We start from the raw sequence: 19,436 nt of genomic DNA, 5'->3' as shown, positions 1-19,436 counted from the left end.
CAAAGAATTTTATCCTTGTGCAATGAATATCCATTTGAGTTAGCCACAGATTTTGCAAATAATTATAGCTTTCAACGTAAATGAAATTTCCCTTTTTTCAAAGTATAAAAGAGCAATTGAAATAAGCCAAAGTAATCATCAACACTCTCACCCCCAAGAAAAAACAGTAAGTAAAACACTCTTCTTTAGCATTTCATATTATATACAATAAATTATATATATTTTTTTGAAAAGGGGATGTGTTTATACGAGAGTGGAGGTGTGATTATCTGCCTATTACCCACGTGATTTTTTTATATATTTTTTTTTCTATTCCCAACCTTTATTGACTAAACAATTACCATTTGTAAATTGGCACCAACGAATTTTACCCATTATATTTATTTGATTCAACGTATTATATGTATTTAATGATCTCATTTGTCTTATTGTTTGTACACTATTTACTAAGATTTCGCTATGAAAACTTTCCCCGGGGATTGATTATGATTAATATCCTACAAAAGGAGTAAAACAAAATGAGCCATTCTAAGAAAATAGTAAATGAATTAGTGAGTAATAATAGAGTTAGATTTTTGTTGAGAAAGAACAAAAGAGGAATCCTGAACAATAGATGGCGTGGACATCCATTACTGGTCTTCACGAATGATTACGATGTCATTGTCTCTATTACGTGTTATTCCAAGTCTACTTTTAATATTTACAAAAGATATATATAACATAATATTAAAATTGTATAAATATAATTCTTATGTATTTTAACATATTGCAACCTATCTTTTCAAATAAGAAAAAGTAAATTGCCCTATTAAAATAATGGCAAAATAATGCTTTAACTTATGAATGAATATCATGACCTCTTTAATGTTTGCACCCAAAAAAAAAAAAAAAAGTTAAGCTCTTGAATATTCTATGTATGTATGTATAAATGTAGAGGTGTGGTGGCAGTGGTTATCATGCAAGCTTTCAAATATTTGGCTTGGGACTTGGGAAGCATTGGATAAAAAAAGAACCACTCATTTGCATTTGGTAGTTTATTCCAACAATCTCAGCGATGAAAGCAATGACAGCAACAACGTTTGATGTCTCTGCCGCTTGCTTCCGTGCTCCTCCTTCACGTTCTCTCCTCTTCTCATCCAATCTATGTCATACAAGGTAAAAAAATAATCAAACTATTCTTCTATGCTAATATTTCTATATATATATATATTTTTTTATTTTTTCATTCTTTTTCTTTAACTTTAAAGTGTTTTTACGTGCAGCTCTTCAATTCTGAACTCCCTGAATTCTCACAAGGGAAGGTTTAGTGTTTCTGTCCCACCCAAGTTTCCAAACTTCCGGTAAGTGTGAAGGAAGTGTTAATCATGATTCATAAGCTTCCATAAAGCGATAACGTTTTGTTTTCTTTTGTTCAGTTATGTTTCATATAATCATGTGTTAATATATATTGACAGCTAACGTGGCAACCAATTGAATCTAAATTTTATTATTATATTTTGTTTTTTTTTTTTCATCAATTCAAACGTAGATTGTGATTAGTAGGTATGATGGATGGTGTTATGTGTTTGTTATTGAAGGAGGGAAGTTGGTATGAAGGGAAATTTAGAGGCTGTTAGAGTTCCAACTTCAGTGCCTGTGCGTGTAGCATACGAGCTTCTTCTAGCTGGTCACAAGTATTTGGATGTAAGGTAAGCGATTATTGTTAATTACTATCATTCGTCACTAGTAAAGTTTAATATACAACATGTTTAGATATATTTGGAATCATGCTAATTGTAGAATCAGCCAAAACCTCATCTCTTTCCATTTTGTATGCAGGACCCCTGAAGAGTACCATGCTGGACACGCTCCTGGCGCAGTTAACATACCTTACATGTTCAGAGTTGGATCAGGTTCTATTTCAGTTCTTAAATAATACATTAAATCTTAATCATCTTAGTTACAGAGACAACTTCTTAATTTGTTTGCTTATGTCGCAATTGGCTGAAATTTTGAACATTTGGTAGTTCCAAAGTACTTAACAATTTATGATTTCCGTTGAGTAGCTATCTTTTGTATCCAATGAATTGATAGTTTCGAGTTTATGTAAATCGGGACACTCAATTTTGCCCATCCTTGAAATTCAAGTATTTTTGTTGAAAAGTTCAAATTAAAATATCAATAGTAGTTGTAAAAATTAATAATCTAATACGGTACCCCATCAGAGTATTGTGGTGGTCCTGGGTAATTTTTAATTTATTAATATACTTTACGACTCGCTATAAATTTTCCATTCATGTATACAGGGATGACTAAAAACAGCAACTTTCTTAGAGAGGTGGCTTCACATTTTAGGAAAGATGATGAAATTATTGTTGTGAGTGCATATCTTTCTAAACTCTTGTTGAGTCATTAGGTTCTACATTTTATTTTTAAAACTCCTTAATTCAGATGTTGACTTATGGTTTCATAGGGGTGTCAGCTTGGTAAAAGGTCCATGATGGCCGCAAGTGACTTGCTAGCTTCAGTAAGCATTTTTTCTTCAATGGCTTAATTTTGGAGTCTAAAACAAGCATCTTAGTTTGTTTGGATGATGTCTAAATCAAGTTTTGTTTTTCCACGTCAAGGCATCTTTCATGGCTAGCTATATACTATACAAACTAGATTGACTATTTCAGCCTTTCTGTTCCAATTTTAATGCTTCATAAACAAAGGAACAAGGTAGCTCTAAAGTTAGCTTGTCTCAATAGTGATCAAATAAGGGAGTATTCAGCTTTATTAAACCATTGAAGTTATTGGATGAGTACAAGTACAACCTAGTATATAAGTTGGAACAATTAATATCTTATTAGTCGATTTTGTAGAATTGAATTAGTATTAAAGTTACTTTCTTAAGAGTTTGTGTAATGAGTCTAGTGACTAAAATTTCCTGATTGTGTAGGGGTTCACTGGACTCACAGACATGGCCGGCGGTTATGCTGCTTGGACACAAAATGGACTTCCAACAGAACAATGAAGTGTTCCAGTTCCAGTTGGACCTGCAACTGTATATAGAATAATTTTGGGAGGAGTTGCATGCATGGAAATGCAGAAACACTTAACCAAGACAATGGAAATCTGATGATAATGGAAAACAAAATCCATAGATGGGGAAAAAAAAAGTACATGTAAATGCGGGAAGGATGGTGATGGAAGATTTGTAAAGAAACCCGGATTGATGTGAGTCTCCTTCAATCTCCTCCCTAGACCTTGAACTCCTTGATCCTTCCTATGCTTGGTTAAGGCTTCCTATGGAGGAGGAAGCCTTAAAGCCACCACGGTTGGTGGAGGAACACTCCCAAGAGGCACCACTCCTTGGAGAAGAGATAAGCCCCTTCAATTCTCACCACACTCTTCTATGGAAGTGATAAGAGAATTGGATGCACTCAAAGAGGTTTAGGAACTTTTGGAAGAGAGAAATCTGAACTCAACTCAGAATATGCAATCTCTAATACATCAAAAGTGTTTTACAATGAAGTAAAAACGAAAATATAGGAGTAGGAAGCTTAGAGAGCAAGCTAGTCTTAACCATGGTTCACTAGGAACCATGGTTGGGTCTAGCTAAACCGTCCAAGGTCAAGAAGCTTGGAGAGCAAGCTTCTCTCTTAGCTTGCTTGGTAAGCTTGCTAAGGAGAAGCTTGTGCTTCAAGCTTCCAAGCTTGAGAAGCACCAAGCTATTTGGCCAAGTGTGAACACAAGTGTGAACACATCTAGGTGGGCGGCTCTTTGGAATTATTTTACTCCAATCACGTTTTTAAATTGTTTATTTGGTTTAGTTAGGTTCATCCAATGTGAATGGAACCTAGCTAAATCAAATCTATGAAAAATTAGGAGTAAAATGAGTCCAATATGTAAATTTTAGCCTAGGACCACCTTTGGCTAAATTGCTAGGAGCACACTCTAGCTTACTAAGGACACTCTCTATTTTGCTAATGCCACTCCTACTAGAAAAACTAAAAAGAATGTATTTCTAGGTTAGGTTAAATGGAGTCAAAGTGCCCAAGTGACCTACCCTAGAAACAATATACAATAGCTACTAGAAAGGAAATAAAGTGCCTCACAAATATAAAGGCAAAAATACACCTATACAAGTATCTACTATATACAAGGTACAAGAAATCAACTATACAAGTATGTACAATGGAAACTCAAGAAACTAATAAGAGGAAACATAATCAATGCTCATGAAGAGCAAAGGTCTAAGAAGCACCTCCTCTGTAGAAGTCTCTTCTAGCTTCCTAACCATGGACCTAGTTAAAGGCCCAATGGTCTTCAAGTGTGAGCATCCTTGGTTCACCCTTCACCCTTCTTGGTCTTACCTCTTCCAAAGGGATCGTTGGGGATTAGATTTCCATCATACCCTCCCCCTTCGAAAGGATTTGTCCTCAAATCCAGTGGTCCTTCCATAAAGATATCATCACCTACAATGAAAACAAAAAACAAAGCATTAGGGATGACATATTCATATAATATATGTGGAAAGTGCACCCTATGAGGAATTCCTGTTATAATCCTAGCAAGGGGTCCTTAGACTAGGAAGGATAGGTTCTCTAAGCATAAGAATAGGATCCTCACTATAGTGTAGTCTAATTGTAAAACTAAATCCTAAAAATGTGAAAGTGCTAAAACTATAAGAAACTCAGGAAGTAGTCCTATATACTAAGATATCTTGCCTAAAGCACCCTATGTAGTAACCTAGGCTTCTACAAGAAAATAAAGTGAATATAATAAGGAAACTACCTAGACAACCCTTGATCATATTATATGTTAGATACATCATGGAAGAGGGTGTAAAGAGTTTAGAAGAGTCATAGAATCTAATTTGGTATTGAAGGGAAGTAGTAAAATTAAGTTCAAAGAAGTTTGAACTTCCCTTAAGATCAAAAATAGAAAATAAGACACCATGAGATGTATCTAATAAACAATATAAACCAAAGGTTGCGTGCTTTATTAGAACAACTAAAGTAAGAGAAGTCCTAAATAGACAATGGCTGTCTACTTTGGGCACCACCAAAGTAGTAACATAAGAAGTAGAACTAGGTGAAGTCCACTTCTTCTTCACAAAACTAAGAACTTGAGATCCTTTATTTTCAAAATTATTTAGGTTGTGGATCTTAAGCTCTAAGTCCGTGGCAGCAATAGAAAAAGAGCTAAAATCTTGGTGAAGAAGAAAAGTCTTTTTGCAATCATTTTTAATAGAAAAGTGACTTTCCTTTATCACAAGATTTTTGGAGGAGACACTATCCTCCTTACTCCTTTCCATGAGTAGTGTCTTTTTAGCATTGAGAAGGTAAAGAGGTTGTTCAACTAGAAGACATTTCTTGATAGAATGTTTTATTAAAAATTGACTTCTAGGAACAACTTCCTTGGAGGAGACACTACCCTCCAACTCTAGAACCTTCTTTTTCTCCTCTTTTCTTTTTTTTGATTTCATAAATATTTGATCCTCCAACACTTGTGAAGGTGAAAGAGGAGTCAAGGTGTGTTTCTTGCCTAGGTGGACTAGGCGAATTTTATTTGTAACACCATCATGAATGACCTTCCTATCATGTTGCCAAGGCCTTCCAAGTAAAATGTGGCTTGCATGCATTGGAATTATATCACATAAAATTTCATCTTTATATTTTCTAATGGAGAAAGGAACATTTACTTGATCCTTAACTTCTATAGGTCCATCCTCATTAAGCCATTGAAGTTTATAAGATTTAGGATGAGCTATAGTAGTTAGGTTAAGCTTATCAACCAACCTTTGACTTACAAAGTTATTACAAGATCCACTATCAATAATGAGAGAACAAGTTTTCTTAAAAATTTTGCATCTAGAATGGAAAAGGTTCTTTCTTTGTGATTGATCATTGGTTTGGTTGGTAAGTAACCTTTGAGAAATGAATAGGTCACCTTCACATGGTGCTTCCTCACTAGAACTAAGACTAACATCTTCTTCACTTGAGGATGATGAAGAAGATGAAGTGCTTTCCTCACTTAGGATCTCATTGCCCCTTGTAGACCCCAAAAATTGTCCGGGTCAGAAACGAAGACTCCAAGACTCTCGAAGACCGAAGGAAAGTCAGCTGGAAGGACTCCTAGAAGACCCTAGGATGATTCTTTGTAGGTCTAGAGGCCTTAGAGTAACTTAGAATAAGAACGTGTGAGGATTGGAGCTCAGTACACCCTCCTAGGGGTTCAGTACGACCGTACTGAGTTATTTGAACTACAATACGGCCGTAGTGAACTCAATACGGCCGTATTGAAAGTTCTGAACTTTCAATACGGCCGTACCAAATTCAATACGGCCGTACTGTAGTTCAAAACTTCAGTACGAGCCGTATTGACCCCCCAGGCCGTACTGCGCCTCCATCCTATATATAGAACGCATTTGGCACGTTCTACCACACATTTGGATCATTCCCCCCCCCTCTGGCTGAGTATTCTTGGGTTTTTGAGCTATTCTCTGCCCTAGAAACCTCTCCAAGAGTCGATCCGACGAAGTTCTTGAGTCACGAGCAATTAGCTTGAGATTCGAACGAGTCGAAGGGAAATCTCTTTGATTTCCATAGTAAAGATTTATTCTTAGGGAAAGGAGCGAGCGAACGTGTAGTGGGAAGGAGCGCCAAAAAGCCTCCTAATTCTTCTTCTAAATATAAAAGCCCGCTTCGGAGGTTTCTTTCTAAATCCCTTTTATTGCTTTCATTTATCGCTTTCTTTGATTGTTGCATTCCACATTTAAAGTTTCCACCATGTAGACATTTTACTTATAATTGTTTTAATAAATAGGGGTAATTTATTAATTTTAAGCTATTATTTATGAAATAATCTGTCATAGGGAACCCGAAAGGGGCGTTGTGGGGTGCTAACACCTTCCCCGCACGTAACCGACTCCCTTACCCAACTCTGGTTGTAATGGCCGAAGTTGATTTGCGAAAATCAATTGCCTTATATCTTTTTCCAATGTTTTGAGCAAAATATTGGTGGCGACTCCAAGAACCCTCTTTTAGGAAAACAATTAATCCATGGAGGGTCCCGCTTGGGATTAACATGGATTGGTGATAATCATTTAAAATTGTTAGTTCGACTAGGTCTCAGTTTGAGAATAAGTCGTTCTAACAATCCACTATTTTTCAAAAACTAAAAAGAGTCCAACCATCTTCGCGAGTGCCAAGTGCCGTTTCGGCGGGTGGCGACAGATGGCGACTCCACTGGGGAAGCCTCGAGAGTCAGTCTCATTTAGTGATGGATTATTTCTAAAATAATAGTTTAAAATTACTTCACTACCCCTCGCTTGTTTTATAATATGTTTTACCTAGTTGGCTTTAATAACTGTTGGATGTTTAAATTTTCGCAAATTGTTTGAATATAAACTGCACACGAACCTTTGCACACAACAGTTCCCTCTATACCCGGGGGCATGAGTGGAAAGCCATAGGGAGTGGATGTTAGTACGGCCGGTTGTCGAATGGGTCTATAGGTGCCCGTAGACCGTTGTCGGAAATCATCACTCAAGGTGAAAACCATGAACTCAAGTCCGATAGTGCGTTGGAGCTTCCCATCGACTTACGACGAGAGGAATTGGGTCCCTATAATGGGGGCACCTTGGGGGCCTTAGACCAGTGAGAACAGTTAGAACTTCCTTGAATATGCACTTTTCTACAGGATACCCCTACCTCGTGATTCGCTCGTGACTGTTCGTGGATGAGTGAATTGTTTGTGCATTGTTTATGTGACATTGTTTGAGCATACATTGCATTCTTTAAACATACAACAAGAATAAATAGGAATAAGAATCTTCCATTACATGGTGTTAACATCTACCTTCATCACATTCATATAGGTAGTTTCCTTTTCACCCAAAAAAATACAAAAAAAAAAACAAAATACCCAAAAAAGAAAAAAAAGTTATTTATCCAAACCAAGCAATATCATGCATCATCTTAGGAACATCCTGAAAACATGATAATGCTTAGTTGAATAAACACAATGCATGCATATTCAACGCCATCATCTCATATCATGCATTCTTTTCGTAGATCATGGAGGGATCTAGGGGAGTGCAAGGGCAGTGCCATCATCTCTCCTAGTAATTCATTAATAAAGATTAATAAAAAGAAAGAATTAATCGATGCGTATATTCAGAATGGGTCGCACGACATTTGTTATTAAATGTAAGCCAACAACTGCGCCAAGCGAACGCACATCAACTTCGTTGTTGGTAATCAAGACGGATAAAGGGGAAGGTCCGACACCGTTGAAGATCACTGTTCTAAGGCCTTTTCCCTACGAATCAAATAAAGCTGTGCCATGGATATACGACATCCATTCTTCTGCCGACAGCGATATCTCTAACATCGCTGGACTTGGGGGCATGACTAGGAGTGGCAGGATCTACACTCCCGAAGATCTTCATGATAAAGCTCCCAAGAACAAAGGAAAAGAAAAAGAGAAAACCGAGGAAAATAAAGAACCCGAGGAGGAGACTGACGAGCTGTTAAAATATATCCGATAGAGCGAATACTCTATCGTGGATCAACTTCATAGGACGCCAACAAAGATTACTCTGTTGTCGTTGATCCTAAGCTCCGAACCGCATCGGCAAGCTCTGTTGAAAGTCTTGAACGAGGCATACGTGTCGCATACTATCTCCCAAGACAAGTTTGAGGGGATTGTTAGTCATATCACGGCTAATGATCATCTCACTTTCACCAATGAAGAAATTTCCACTGAGGGACCAAATCACAACAAGCCCTTGCACATCTCTATAAAGTGCAAGGAATATCACATCGCTAAAGTCTTGGTGGATAATGGATCTTCCTTGAATGTGATGCCAAAGAGAACGTTTGATCAAGTGGCAATCAAGGGAATCCAAATGCGCCCGAGCAACATGATCGTCCGAGCTTTCGACGGTTCTAAAAGAGAAGTGGTGGGAGAAGTCAATCTTCCAATCCAAATCGGACCCACCATCTTTAATGTCGAATTTCAAGTGATGGACATTACTCCCGCATACAGCTGTCTCCTCGGCCGACCTTAGATTCATGATGCGAAAGCTGTTCCCTCTACTCTCCACCAGAAAGTCAAATTCATAGTGGGTGACAAGCTGGTGACCGTACAAGCTGAAGATGACATACTCATCAGCAAGCCATCTGCCATACCTTACGTGGACGCAGCAGAGGAAGCTCTAGAGACCGCCTTCCAAGCATTGGAGATTGCCAATGTCGAAACGTTTCCCCGAGAAATGAAGAAGGTAGCCTACATGCTCACCAAGAACGGATACTTGCCTGGACAAGGACTTGGCAAGGATTCCCAGGGGATTCCCGAGCTACCCATTATCAAAGATAATCCGGGGAAACAAGGGTTAGGATACAACCCTAATAAAAATCAAAGGACGAAGAGGAACCAAGATCCTTCTCGACGTTCTTTAAGCCAAATCTTTAGGAAGGCCGGTTCACAAGCGTCAAGGCCGGTCGTCGTCATCAAGTGCGCTTCTCCTTCTGATAGGGATGTATAGACCTGATGACTATTAGAGACCACTCCTCGGGGACAGCCCGACCCCCGAGCCTCGATAGGGCACATGTTTCCGCTATGATTATAATAAAATCATTCTTTATTATTTCTTATTGCTTCTTTTCTTGCTTACAATAAATTTCTAGACCACCTTACTTTAACCATGTTTGAATAAGCATGAATGAGGTTAAAATTGTCTTAATAACAATAAACCCACATCATTTTTATGTGGAAGTATGTGACAACTTGGAACACCATTCCTTGGCCTCGACAAGTGCCATCATGGATAAAAAGAAATCCTAAAAAACAAAAAGCTCGGCAGGAAACCCAAAAAGGGGGGCTGCGCAAAAACAAGAGCAAAGAACCCGCTAGGGATCCCACGAAAGGGTGACCTAGGCAAAAATTAGGGTTGCAAAAAAGAATAAAAACAAAGGTCCGCTAAGACGCCACAAAGGGGGGTTTTAGGCAAAAATAAGGACAAACAAAAAAGCAAAAGAAATCCATGATGGTACCATAAGCTGAATTCAAAAAGAAAGGTTCAAGGGAAACTATCTAAGTTGTTGAATCACAACATCAATAACAAGGCTTGCTTAACTTCATGAGTGTTTAATCAAACAAGCCTAAACACATAAGCCTACCTTGGCCAGCCATTCTTACAAAAATCGTTTTCAAAACAATAATAATCCCCTCTAAAACACAAACTTTTGAACAAAAATATCTTTCCTTTCTTTTCTCTTGTCCCAAACGATTTTAGAATAATCTAGTGGAAACATGGATATATAGTGGTCAATAGGAGGGTTGACACGTCTTCTAAAGAAAGGGGAGGATCACTGGGTTGATGACACCAATCTTGATATAATACGCATCATTCCTCGGTCACAGAAATCGGCAGCACACAGCCCGTCTAGAGGAATGGCAGAATCCAAGCAAAGAAACGCATTGGTTAATTCTTTTGAAAAATAAATCAAATAGAATTAGGTGCATCATACCGCATACATGCATACAGATGATAGGTGTACTGGAAGATCACTTATTCTCTGTTTATTCCCAAAAAAAAAAAAAAAAAAAAACTCAATACGCCCGTACCAGGTTTAATACGGCCGTATTGAAATTAGGGTTACGAATCAATTTTTAAACTCAATACGGGCGTATTGAGCTGACTACGGCAATATTAGGCCCAACGGACACACCAATACGGGCGTATTGAATTCAATACGGCCCGTATTGGTCCCCTCTTTTGCACATGAACGACCAAGTCAGTACGGCCGTATTGAATTCAATACGGGCCGTACTGACCTACTTTTTCCTATAAAAATTCCCCTCCCCCTCTCATTCTTCACAGCATCTTCATTCCTCTGCATACTTTGTTTGTGAGTGTGTTTGAGAACCCCCCAAATTTCAAGAAATGGCCGAGTCATCAAGAAAGAGGCACAGGGTCCCCGCACAACTTGAGATGACCGCGCGGCACCGAGAGAGGCTGGAGTTCCTCGAGTCATTCGTCTTCCAACCGTCGAGGGTACTCGACTTCAACATCCTCCGGGCTATGGAATGGGAGGATGAGATCAGAGGCTACATCAACGCCATAGGATGGGGGTTCCTCCTTGATCCCCACCCTCAAATCTATCCGACCGTAACGAAGGAGTTTCTGGCTACCGTCGGCGTCATAGAGTCGACGAATAGCTATGGCGCGACAGTCTACTCGGTGGACTTCTGGATGCGGGGAGGATACCGCTCCTTGACACTGGACGAGTTCAACGTCCAGGCCGGCTTCTTTCAGCGAGCCGATCAGCTGGAGTATCGGGACGCCGTCTGCGAGTGCCCTGATCATCTGACCCGACCGACATGTGGAGAGAGCTCACGGGTCAGATAGACTATCACACCGGAGTAAAGGGTACCCGGCTCCCGACTACGCTCAGGATCTGCCACAAGCTGATCACCGGCTCCATCCATGCCAGACCGAGGAGCCCAGAGTCAGTGACGCAGAAGGACCTACTGGCTCTTTACTGCATGGCCACCGGACAGAGGGCCAACCCCGAATTCTTTTTCCTCGAGCATATAAAGAATCTGGGGGCAAGAGAGGGTAGCGACGCTCGGCGAGGATACATCATGGTCTCCACGCTCCTTTCACGACTCGCCGAGAGTTGGGGGTGCCCCGATGGCATAGATGCAGGGGAGTTAGCGCCGAAGCCTATCAATGCTGCCACCCTGCTCAACATGAAGATCATTGCGAGGGCAGGGAGGCAATACGTGCGCGCGACCACCCATGACACCTTCAACGAGCTCTTCGAGAACATCGAGCTCCCGGGTGATGTGGACCCGCAGCCAGAGGCCAGCACCTCACAGCAGGACAGGGCCTATTTCGATGCTCGTTTCGACGCGTTGCAGCAGACCATCGACACTCGATTCGACACGGCGTAGTACATCATTGACGCCCTGAGACAGGATTTTGACAGCCTGTCAGAGGAGTGAAGACCGGCCGTTTCCTAGCTTTTTGTTTATTTGATTGATCGGGCTGTACCCCACTTTTCTCATTACCATTGTACAAATTCCATTCCATGTTAATAAATGAAATTTTCCACTTTTTTGTTAGCATTTTAATTTCTGTACAGAAAAAGCCAAAAATCGACAAAAAAGGCAAAATTCAGAAAAATCCAAACAAATTATACAGAATAACTAAGCCTGGAGAGGCTTGCCGAAATAATACTCCCCAGAGACATCTCAGCTTGCACTCTTGGGTCGAATTCCCGGTGAAAGCTATCAGCGCAAGATCAGCATGATTCCCCAATGGAAGCACGATCATCCAAACTAGATATCCGAGTCAAAAGACTCAGACTTCCTCAGTGGAAGATAGCTTTCCAACTCAAGCGACGAGTGAAGCTAAGCCTGCAGAGGCTTCCTAAATAATACTCTGGGAAACGCAAGATCCTCAATCCCCAGTCGCCTACTCAGAAGCACCCCTTCAAAAGAGAAAATCTGAAAAATCAATAACCATTCCCCAAGCGGAATTCGGCATTCAGCCAAACACCGAACGTCAAGATAATCCGCCTAATCCCCCAGCGGATAACAGCCTGCACAGAGGCAACAAAAATCAAAAAATCAAAAAGAGACACCCGGACAAGGATAACCGGGATACTTCACCAACGTCGAAAGGATGTCAGCCAATCATAAGGCATCACTCACCTCAGAAAGAGCATCTTTGTGTCTACAACCCCAAGGAATCAGAAATTTCCCAGTGGACACCAACTACAGAAAGTTGGGACACAAGAACCTATGAGTAACTGCACATCCCCTAGACAGGATCCCTGCGTTATCCAGCCCTCAGAGGCGCCAAAATCAAAACAACCGTCGAAACAGCATCGTGGACTGTAGAGACAAAATCATCACAAATCCCTGGAGAAGGCAAACTCACGCTACCAAAGTGACCAGAAGCACGGAGGTATACAACCCTGGAGAGGGCAAACTCAAGCTGCCAAGGTGATCAGAAACACCGAGGCATGCACAAGCCTGGAGAGGTTGTACTCAGCTACCGACGTTGTCAGAAACACGGAGGTACGCAGCTGCCAACGTCGTTAGAAACACGGAGGCATGCAAAGCCCTGGAGAGGGCAAACTCAAGCTGCCAAGGTGATCAGAAACACCGAGGCATGCACAAGCCTAGAGAGGCGGTACTCAGCTACCGACGTCGTCAGAAACACGGAGGTACGCAGCTGCCAACGTCGTCAGAAACACGGAGGCATGCAAACCCTGGAGAGGGCAAACTCAAGCTGCCAAGGTGATCAGAAACACCGAGGCATGCACAAGCCTAGAGAGGCGGTACTCAGCTACCGACGTCGTCAGAAACACGGAGGTACGCAGCTGCCAACGTCGTCAGAAACACGGAGGCATGCAAAGCCTGGAGAGGCGGTACTCAGCTACCGAAGTTGTCAGAAACACCGAGGTATACACGAGCCTGGAGAGGCGACGACTAATACTCGACCTGGAGAGGCTACTCAACGATTTTCCCATCCGAAGACACTATAAGTCGGAAGGATGGCCTACTCCCCGAACAATTGGGTCAACTCCTTTACTTGTCAACCGGTACACCAAAAAAGTCGTTCGACTAAGTAAAGGGGGGGCAGCTGTAGACCCCAAAAATTGTCCGGGTCGAAAACGAAGACTCCAAGACTCTCGAAGACCGAAGGAAAGTTAGCTGGAAGGACTCCTAGAAGACCCTAGGATGATTCTTTGTAGGTCTAGAGGCCTTAGAGTAACTTAGAATAAGAACGTGTGAGGATTGGAGCTCAGTACACCCTCCTAGGGGTTCAGTACGGCCGTACTGAGTTATTTGAACTACAATACGGCCGTAGTGAACTCAATACGGCTGTATTGAAAGTTCTGAACTTTCAATACGGCCGTACCAAATTCAATACGGCCGTACTGTAGTTCAAAACTTCAGTACTGGCCGTATTGACCCCCCAGGCCATACTGCGCCTCCATCCTATATATAGAACACATTTGGCACGTTCTCCCACACATTTGGATCATTCCCCCCCCTCTGGCTGAGTATTCTTGGGTTTTTGAGCTATTCTCTGCCCTAGAAACCTCTCCAAGAGTCGATCCGACGAAGTTCTTGAGTCACGAGCAATTAGCTTGAGATTCAAACGAGTCGAAGGGAAATCTCTTTGATTTCCATAGTAAAGATTTGTTTTTAGGGAAAGGAGCGAGCGAACGTGTAGTGGGAAGGAGCACCAAAAAGCCTCCTAATTCTTCTTCTAAATATAAAAGCCCGCTTCGGTGGTTTCTTTCTAAATCCCTTTTATTGCTTTCATTTATCGCTTTCTTTGATTGTTGCATTCCACATTTAAAGTTTCCACCATGTAGACATTTTACTTATAATTTTTCTAATAAATAGGGGTAATTTATTAATTTTAAGCTATTATTTATGAAATAATCTGTCATAGAGAACCCGAAAGGGGCGTTGTGGGGTGCTAACACCTTCCCCGCAAGTAACCGACTCCTTTACCCAACTCTGGTTGTAATGGCCGAAGTTGATTTACGAAAATCAATTGCCTTATATCTTTTTCCAATGTTTTGAGCAAAATATTGGTGGCGACTCCAAGAACCCTCTTTTAGGAAAACCATTAATCCATGGAGGGTCCCGCTTGGGATTAACATGGATTGGTGATAATCATCTAAAATTGTTAGTTCGACTAGGTCTCAGTTTGAGAATAAGTCATTCTAACAATCCACTATTTTTCAAAAACTAAAAAGAGTCCAACCATCTTCGCGAGTGCCAAGTGCCGTTTCGGCGGGTGGCGACACCCCTAATGATCATGGTCTTTTTTGTTGGGCATTGGGAAGCTATGTGTCCCCTTCCTAAGCACTTAAAGCACTTAATGGAACTACACTAAGGCCACTCTGAAACCTAGCAATGGTGGTTCTTTCCTCTTCCCTAATGCCGGCCCTCATCATAAGCAACTCCATTTGTTGCCTATATTCCTCTACACTAAGGTTTCTTTGTTAGAGTCTTTGGAGCTTGTCCATCAACTCCCTCTCAAAATATGGAGGAATGTGCCTTCTCCTCAAGGCACTTCTAAGCTCATTCCAATATTGAATTGGAGGCTCATGATGAGTTCTTCTCTCTCTCTCAAGGGAAGTCCACCAATACATGGCATACCCTTGAAAGCTTAGGGTAGCCATGGGAACCTTTCTCTCTTCACTCACATTGTGGCAAGTGAAGAGTTGTTCAACCTTCATCTCCCAATCTAAGTAGTCATCCACATTATCTTTTCCATGGAAGGGAGGAAGGTCAAACCTAGGTTCTCTAGAAGTTGTTTCATGCCTAGGCCTATGATGCCTAGGGGGTCTTTGATAGTAGCCATCATCATGGTGACTACTATGAAACCCTTCACTTGTTGATGAGTGAGTGTGTGAGTGATGGCTTTTGGGTCTAGATGACCCATCATCATGTGAATGCCTATGGGACCTAGAAGGCCCCTTTCCATCATGCCTTTTGGGCCTAGTAGGCCCATGACCCTCTTTGCCATGGGGTTTGCTAGTCTCACCCACCACAAGTTTATTTAACAACTCCCTTATGGTTTCATTGTTTTTTTCATTTTCTATCTCTTTTTTCCTAATATATTCCCTAAGTTGCCTAAGTTCATCTTTAGTGCTTTTGTGACTCTTAGGGGAATGTTGACCATGCACACTACTATCATGGGAATGATCACTCATTTTTGCAAGATAAAAGGTTTTCACAAGTCTTTAGAAATTTGCAAAGTGAGTGATAAAAATTTTCATAAAGATTTTTTCTTTATGGTGTAGTACTAAGTACTTGGAGGTCTAAGTATACAAATTGCACTATCAAGGGAGGTGAGCTACAAGGAGCCACTTAATAACCAAGCCTTTTCAAGTGGAAATTACTAAACCCCCTTATACTTTTCTTACAAAACAAAGTTTCACACAAACAAGAAAAGTATTGGTGTGTGTGTGCACGAAACCCCTAGTAGGCAAGGAAGCCTTCTAAAACGAACTTAGGAGCTAAACAAGTAAAAATTGAAAGCAAGTAAAGCATATACTAGTCGTAGGGTCCTAATGTGGAAGTCCAAGTGGCACTTGAAGCTTTTTGGGACACTCCCACAAGTCTAAACGAATTATGAAAGCAATAAAACTAGGCGTGTCCTAATGGAATCCCAAATGGCACTTAAAGCCTTTGGGGACCCTTCCACAAGTACTAAACGAAGCTATGAGTCTTTATTTAGAACTATTTAGGAAGTGGTGGAACTTAAACAATGTCCCAAACAACCACTCCTAAATGTAGGTTTGTATACAAAAGCAAAATTACACAAAATTAACCTAAGGTAGGGTTTAAAAGTTACAAGACAAGGAAACTAAACCAAATTAAAATCTTCTTTAAGAATCTCCTCCAAGAGTAGTTAGGACAGGTCTAGAACAGCCTTGAAGTCAAGAGAAAAAGTCCCAAGTTGGTCTCCACCAAGCCTCCACCAAGCCTTCCAAATCCGTCACAATTTTCTTCAAAATCCATCACAAGTTTGTCTCCAAATCCGTCTCTAATTGTACCCTAAAATTAAAAACAATTCTTGGCTGCAAAAATAACAAACAAGTGAGCCTATCCAAGGTATTTCACTCAAGTTTGGTGTACCTCAATCTCCTTCAAGTATAAGCTCCTTTGAGATTAGCCAATATATCTCAATTATTCCTTCCCTCCAAGTGTGATGGCTTGAAAAAGGATTATGGTTTCACCAAGGCTTAACAACCAAAACAAGAGAGAGTAGAGGCCAAGGAATGAAAACTGAAAAGCACAATTTAGAAAGGCTACACTCTAATATGAATTTGATATGAAAAAACAAAAGAGAGCCAAGAAGACACAAAGCAACAATTAAGGCAATTTTTCAAAGGCTAGCACACAAAAGATTATACCTAGGAATGGTACTAGAGTGGATTACAAAAACCAAAATAAAATTTGTGCAATTGTTTTGAAGGTTTTAAAGTGTTTTTCCAACCACTGGACAGCAAGCAAACCTCACAAAAATTCACACAAAAATTCAAGGCCAAGTGCTACAAAATTTGTTTGGTTTTCACTTTGATTTTTTTTTTTTTAGATTTTCTCTTTTGTTTTCTTTTCTATTTTTGTCTCTTTTCTTTCTTTCTTTTCTTTCAATACAGTGAGTAAGCACTTCAAACATAGGCCAAACAATTAATAAAGAGGTTTCCAAGTGGTGGAGAAAAGAAGAACAAGAAGAGTAGAAGTGTAAGTGTACTAGTAAAAAATTTCAACACCAAATGTTACTAGTTTTAGTACTAGTTTGTTAACTTCTTTTGTACACTTTAATTTTCGTTTTCAATACACTTCTACCTCTGTTTTCTTTTTTCAAAAGAAGCACAAGACACAAGGAATTGCTGGTCACAAATTGCTAAGAAACAAATAGCAATTGAAGTTCACAAAAATTGACTCTAGAACATGTTAGGTCTAATAACATGCATTGGAATCTTTTTATGAGCACACTAAGATTTATTTAATGTTCAACCAGCAATGACACAAACAAGAACAGAGGTTAACACATTAAGATTCAAAAAGAAAAAGGCACAACAAGGATTTAATGACAAGAAAAACAACTACACATGACTCTAAGACAAAACTAGTAGATTAAGAAATGTAAAAAGCTTGTAATCTTGTTTCTTTTTAGGAGTTATTTTTTAATCCAAATTTATAAGAGTCCAGAGGGAGATAAAAGCAGTCCTAAAACAATTAAAAAGACATACAAAGAATACCTAAAGGCACATACAAAGATTGATTCACAAGAAATTATAAAATGAATCAAGAAAAGCAAGACAAAGTGAGTGTGTTCTATAGATTTATAGTTGTGACACAAGAACCACTCAAGGCACACAAACACAAGACTCAAAAAGGAAATACATGGAGGAACAACAAAGACACATATTAGGATGATATTGGACGAACAAAACAAGACAAAGAAGCATAGGAACGAATTTACGAAGGAGACATAGCTCTTGATACCAAATGATGAAAGATTTGTAAAGAAACCCGGATTGATGTGAGTCTCCTTCAATCTCATCCCTAGACCTTGAACTCCTTGATCCTTCCTATGCTTGGTTAAGGCTTCCTATGGAGGAGGAAACCTTAAAGCCACCACGGTTGGTGGAGGAACACTCCCAAGAGGCACCACTCCTTGGAGAAGAGATAAGCCCCTTCAATTCTCACCACACTCTTCTATGGAAGTGATAAGAGAATTGGATGCACTCAAAGAGGTTTAGGGACTTTTGGAAGAGAGAAATCTGAACTCAACTCAGAATATGCAATCTCTAATACATCAAAAGTGTTTTACAATGAAGTAAAACAAAAATATAGGAGTAGGAAGCTTAGAGAGCAAGCTAGTCTTAACCATGGTTCACTAGGAACCATGGTTGGGTCTAGCTAAACCATCCAAGGTCAAGAAGCTTGGAGAGAAAGCTTCTCTCTTAGCTTGCTTGGTAAGCTTGCTAAGGAGAAGCTTGTGCTTCAAGCTTCCAAGCTTGAGAAGCACCAAGCTATTTGGCCAAGTGTGAACACAAGTGTGAACACATCTAGGTGGGCGACTCTTTGGAATTATTTTACTCCAATCACGTTTTTAAATTGTTTATTTGGTTTAGTTAGGTTCATCCAATGTGAATGGAACCTAGCTAAATCAAATCTATGAAAAATTAGGAGTAAAATGAGTCCAATATGTAAATTTTAGCCTAGGACCACCTTTGGCTAAACTGCTAGGAGCACACTCTAGCTTACTAAGGACACTCTCTATTTTGCTAATGCCACTCCTACTAGAAAAACTAAAAAGAATGTATTTCTAGGTTAGGTTAAATGGAGTCAAAGTGCCCAAGTGACCTACCCTAGAAACAATATACAATAGCTACTAGAAAGGAAATAAAGTGCCTCACAAATACAAAGGCAAAAATACACCTATACAAGTATCTACTATATACAAGGTACAAGAAATCAACTATACAAGTATGTACAATGGAAAGTCAAGAAACTAATAAGAGGAAACATAATCAATGCTCATGAAGAGCAAAGGTCTAAGAAGCACCTCCTCTGTAGAAGTCTCTTCTAGCTTCCTAACCATGGACCTAGTTAAAGGCCCAATGGTCTTCAAGTGTGAGCATCCTTGGTTCACCCTTCACCCTTCTTGGTCTTACCTCTTTCAAAGGGATCGTTGGGGATTAGATTTCCATCAGATGAGGGGGTGTTATGTATTTGTCAATAACTGAATATCAACAATAAAACAAAATGTTTAGTATTTATCAAACATTGCACAGAAACTCTCATTTTTGGCTTGAAGTGTTGTTAAGGATACGTTCCTTTTTGGTCTTTACACTGCCAGTGAGACGCGTATTGAATCTATCAGGATCAATAGACGTGGTTTTAAT

The 19,436-nt window shown here is 40.0% G+C and overlaps 1 protein-coding gene across 1 annotated transcript; it reads left to right on the top strand.

The window, feature by feature from the left end:
- The first annotated feature begins 906 nt into the window (after positions 1 to 906).
- LOC109795736 (thiosulfate sulfurtransferase 16, chloroplastic-like) lies at positions 907 to 3,010 on the top strand. The gene is made up of 7 exons (XM_020355268.3): positions 907 to 1,155; positions 1,263 to 1,340; positions 1,578 to 1,688; positions 1,819 to 1,892; positions 2,286 to 2,356; positions 2,453 to 2,506; positions 2,921 to 3,010. Exons 1-7 carry the CDS (start codon positions 1,055 to 1,057, stop codon positions 2,993 to 2,995), a joined length of 564 nt encoding a protein of 187 aa, XP_020210857.1. The 5' UTR covers positions 907 to 1,054; the 3' UTR covers positions 2,996 to 3,010.
- The last annotated feature ends 16,426 nt before the right edge of the window (positions 3,011 to 19,436 follow it).

This window comes from Cajanus cajan, chromosome 7 (genome assembly GCF_000230855.2).
Source record: "Cajanus cajan strain Asha chromosome 7, NIPB_CcT2T_4, whole genome shotgun sequence".
Lineage (NCBI taxonomy): Eukaryota > Viridiplantae > Streptophyta > Magnoliopsida > Fabales > Fabaceae > Cajanus > Cajanus cajan.
This window is presented reverse-complemented; position numbering and strand designations above follow the sequence as displayed.